At 46.2% G+C, this 5,154-nt stretch overlaps 1 protein-coding gene across 1 annotated transcript; it reads left to right on the forward strand.

Moving 5' to 3' along the window:
* LOC134184691 (uncharacterized protein K02A2.6-like) lies at window positions 1-378 on the forward strand. Its single transcript, XM_062652435.1, has one exon. The coding sequence runs from the start codon at window positions 1-3 to the stop codon at window positions 376-378; it is 378 nt and encodes a 125-aa protein (XP_062508419.1).
* Window positions 379-5,154: the final 4,776 nt, after the last annotated feature.

The following is a 5,154-nucleotide window of genomic DNA, read 5'->3' on the forward strand; positions in this document are numbered from 1 at the left end:
ATGAGGGCGGAAATGCTACAGAGGGCATACGAAGGTCACCTTGGTGTCGTCAAGACGCTTTCTCGGGTTAGAGAAGTCATCTGGTGGCCCAGAATGTCCAATGCTATTCGACAGATGATCAGGCATTGTAAAACGTGTATGGAATTTCGACCTCAACAAAGAAAAGAGCCTTCGCAGCCATCCCAGTTGCTTCAAGGGCCCTGGGATAAGGTTGCAATTGACTTGTTCGAATTGGAAAAAGTGCAATATCTGCTGAGTGTCGATTATTGTTTAGGAATCGCGAACATATGTTCCTTGTCTTCAAGTAAAGCAGAAATAGTCATTTCAGCTTTGAAAGATATTTTTGTGTCATGGCATCAAGCGTGTGGTGATAAGTGATAATGGCCCGCAATTTGCGTGCCATCAGTTTCATGGCTTTGCAGAACAATAGGAATTCCATTATGTCACATCATCGCCAATGCACACTCAGAGTAATGACCTGGTGGAGAGGGGGGGTTCAAACAGTAAAAGGATTGTTGAAGAAGGCACAGCATTCGGGAGGAGATTTCCAGTTGCCGTTGCTAGCGTATAGAACAACTCTACAAGAAACTACGGTATATCCCCTGCAAGTTGCTGATGGGAAGGCAACTGAGGACAACCCCTCCGGCGACGAGTGTGCAACTGGGCCCGGTTGTGGTGAATTCCCAACAAGTCCAACAGCGGGATGGCCTTCAAACACAACGACAAAAGAAGAACTTTGATGCGCGTCACGGATGTCGGGATTTGCAGCCACTGCAACGAAACGATCACGTTTTGGTATGGGATATGGAAACACGTAGGTGGCGGATCCCAGCAGTAGTGATGACAGTAATTAATCTTAGGTCGTACGTGGTCAAGTTGGCGGGTGGGGGTCAAAACAGACGAAACCGACAACAACTGCAGTTGAGACTAAGTGACACCTGCAAAAGAGTCGAGGACAACCAGGAGATGGTGGAAGAAGATGAACAAGAGGAGCAGCAGGTGGGAAATGCTAACACAGATGAGCAGGCAGAAGAACAACAGGAACAGATCCACAGAAGTAGGTCGGGCCGGCAAGTACTGGAACCTGGATGGAAGAAGGACCATGTTTGCTATAACTAACTAGGACGTTTATGGGAGGACGGGGAAATGTAGTAGTAGTAATACGGGGTATACATACGGGGACTAGAGAGAAAGCTATGATTACTCTTAAATAAGTCTACCAGACGATACAATAACTAAAGCAGATTTGCGTCATCCGCAGTAAAACAATGCATTTATAGCTCTTTTTGTGTATTTACCTGGGTTTCATTGTCCTAGGCGTCGAGAGAATCTTTATGGCAAATAGTTGACCAGAACCTCTCAAGCGACATCTATAGACTTCTCCGAAGGTGCCTGAACCAAGCCAGTCATTGCCCGTGTCGTAGACAAAGTCATATGACCGAAACAGCGTCGGCCTAGGATCACTTGCTGCAGCCATTGATTAAGACCCCGTGGATTGCCCGTATGTTTGAAGCCAGAGCTTAGTATGCGAAAGAACCTATAATACGCGTCGAAGCGTGTGTGCATCAATTTAGATAATAGTTCAGTGTGATATATTCTATATATTAGATAGAACTGCTATTCCCGCTCACACTCTCTTGCTCGGGTTTCCGGACTAAGTCCGAGTCCCCTACTACTACATTACTTACCCTCTCCCAACAACCACAACAAAAACTAACACAAAAGACAACTACAACAAAATACAGTCATAGTGTTAAATGCTCAAACGTTTACTGTCTGCAGCCATCTCTAAAAACAACAACAACACTAATTGATCTCATCGGCTACTTATAAGTCTAGTCTCTTCGGTGCCTTCCTCACTCGTTGCGACCTCCGGAGTTCCATTATTTGAGGTTCCCTCTCTTTCGTTCTAATAGTATCCGCTGGTCTGAGCCGAGATTTGTTGTCTCCCTTTGGAGAGATTTCCCCTTTCTCTGTCTGGCTGTCTGTTTGTAGCGGCGTCTGTGCCGAAACTTGTTGTCCCTCCTTTCCTCGAGAATCTCCCCTCTGCTCTTCTGTTTGTTGATGGGTCTCTTTTTGTTTTTGTTGCGTGTGTGCCGCGGGCTTGCCAAAATCTCCTTCGTATATAACTGGTTGTTTGTCCTCCGGTGTGCAATTGGTGTCCGCCACATTTTCCTCACGTTGTTATCTGTCTTTATTTTTGGTCTTGATGCCGCTTCACGATACGTCCATCCTGCAGCCGGCAAGTAAACGATAAAGGACCGTGCTGTTCTCGAATCTGTGCTAGAATCCATTGAGAAACAGTCCCAAAAGTGAGAACATATACATCTTGTTGTTTGCTAAATGATTGTTTTCGAGCCTTTTTGTCGTGTTGTTTCTGTTCACTCTGCTTTCTACATATTTTCTGTGCAATGTTTGTTTTCGTCAATCTCATAAGACCTTCGGTTTTCGCCGGAGAAGTATCTCGGCTGGTGTTATTCCCGTTGTCGTGTGAGGCGTGTTCCGGTAGGTCATTAGCACTCGTTGTAATTTTTTCTGAAACATTCCTACTTCCATCTTTTTCAAACCTTGTTTCAACGTTTGTACCATCCGTTCAGCAAGCCCGTTTGAGCGGCGTGATACGGCGCTGATTCGATGTGTGTGATACCGTTGGATATGCAAACAACTCAAATTCTTGACTCGTAAAACAAAAGCCATTATCTGATACTATTATGTCTGGTATACCGTGAGTTGCGATGGATGCTCGAATACTCTTAATTGTTGCCCATGACGTAGCTAATGACACGGTGTGTACCTCTAACCATTTGAAAACGCGTCAACTACGGCCAACAACATTCTTCCCATAAACGGACCCGCGTAGTCTACGTGTAATCGCAACCACGGACGGTTTGGCCACTCCCACGGACGTAATGGAACTACTGAAGGCATCCTCTCGTGTTACTGACACCAACAACATGATTTCACTACTCGTTCCATCAGCATCGATATTCGGTCACCAGACACACCCTCTTCCTAGGGCCTTCGCTTTACAAATGCCGGGATGGCTCTCGTGCAATGTGTCTAGCACTTTTGCCCGCGTTCGTGGGGAGATTACTACACGGTGATCTCACATTACGCATCCGTCATAAACTGTGAGTTCATTTTGTCTGTGACAGTATGTTTTGAAGTCCTCCCTATTTGCATAAACTGTATTTGACAACGATTTTTACCATCCAGTCATTACCCACGAACGGACAACTGACAAACAAGGGTCTTTACCCGTTTGAGCCTTTATTTGTTGGGCCGTTACTGGCGATTCGTCTAACTGCTCCATGACTAGAACAACTTCACCCGGCGCTTCCTCTTCGGGTTCCTTAACTTGTAGTGGTAAACGGATTAATGCATCTGCATTGCCATTCTGGGACCCTGCCCTGTATCCTAAATGATAGGTGTAAGCCGCCAATTTCAACCCCCAACGTTAAACTCTACTAGAGGCTACTTCGGGATGGCTTTCCCTTCTTGAAATCGTCCAAGCAGCGGCTTGTGGTCCGTCATGAGAGTGAACAACCGACCAAACAGGTACTTATGGAATTTATCCACGCCAAACCCCAGGGCCAATGCCTCCTTGTCGTGCTGAGATGTTGAGAGTATTTCTTTTCTGTATTGTTCAATGAAAGCGACGCGAACGCGACCGGGCGTTCTTTCTATTGGGCCACATGTGAGACAGGACTGCGCCTACTTCCTACGGAGAAGCACCGCAGGATACGACTATGTCCACGTGGGGATCATAACATGCCAACACTTGATGGGACACAAGTTCCTTTTGGCCTCCTTGAACGCAATCTGCTGTTTCCGTCCCCAATGCCAACGTACTCCTTTCTGGAGCAGTTTATGTAATGGCGCTAATGTGGTGGAAAGCCGAGGTAGAAAACGGTTGTAGTAGTTTATCAGTCCCCAAAAAACTGCGTAATTCCTGAAGGTTACACGAAGCTAGGGCTTCCTTGATTGCTTTCACTTTGTCTGCATGGGGCGAATGCCCTGGTCATCTATGACGTGACCAAGATACATCCCCGATGTCTCCCTAAACGTCCCCTGTCTTTTCGTAACCTAAATCCTGCGTTTCCAATCTTTGCAACACCTGCTCCAACCGTTCTGCGTGTTCTGCTTCCGTCGCCACTATGACGACAGTGTCGTCCAAGTAGTTGTCAATGCCTGGAATTACTCTGAGAACACTCTCTAAAACTCTCTGAAAAATGCTGGGTGCCGATGATATTTCGAACGGTAATCTCGTGAACTGGAAAAGTCCTCTTTGTGTGTTGATCATTGTTTGCTTTTGTGATTCCGCCGATAAAGGAACTTGGTTGTAAGCCTGGCTCAGGTCGAGCTTGGAAAAATATTTCTCTTGAGACAATTTTTCTAGGATGTCTTTCACCTTGGGAATTGAATAAGTGTCCAGCCGCGCCGCTCGGTTGACTTTTTGTTTAAAATCACCGCATATGCGTATTGATGTATCTGGTTTCACAATGGGTACGATAGGTGCCGCCAAGTTGCATGTTCCACAGGTCTGAGGATTCCCTCGGCTTCTAGCTTCTTCAACTGGTCGTCCACTCGTTGTCTTAAAGCATACAAAACATTGCGTGCTTCACACAAACGTAGTATTTCGTTAGGATCAATCACAATAGTCGCCGCTGGCCCCTTGTATTCACCAAATTCTTTCTGAGAAAGAGCTTGGTGTCTTGTCACTACCTCTGCTGCCCGTGGTGTATCCCTGACTCTAAAAATCTGGTCCCAGTCTAATCTCATCTGCTGCAGCCAGTCCCTTTTGTATACGAGAACGAGCGCTGTTTCTGTGATGTGCAACGCCCACGCGCCTGCTCCGCGCTTTCTGGTTGATTAAGCTCCGCCCACTACGAACGAATCACTGCGTTTACGGATGACTGCTACGGATATATCGAGAATGACGAATGTGAATGCAAAGATATTATAAAGATCTGCCATTTTGCCGTCAATGGTTCCTCTCTAAGTAAAATGGTGTGGGTAGAGCTGCTTTTCCGCCAGACTTTGAAGCAGAATTCCTCAATACGAAGGCTTACCTAGAAAACGCGCTTGTGCTTGAGTATTTGTTTATCCTTGTTTTTTCAATATCCGAAGAGAAACGTTCAGCCCACTGTCTGG

This window comes from Corticium candelabrum, chromosome 9 (genome assembly GCF_963422355.1).
Source record: "Corticium candelabrum chromosome 9, ooCorCand1.1, whole genome shotgun sequence".
In the NCBI taxonomy this organism is placed as follows: Eukaryota; Metazoa; Porifera; class Homoscleromorpha; order Homosclerophorida; family Plakinidae; genus Corticium; species Corticium candelabrum.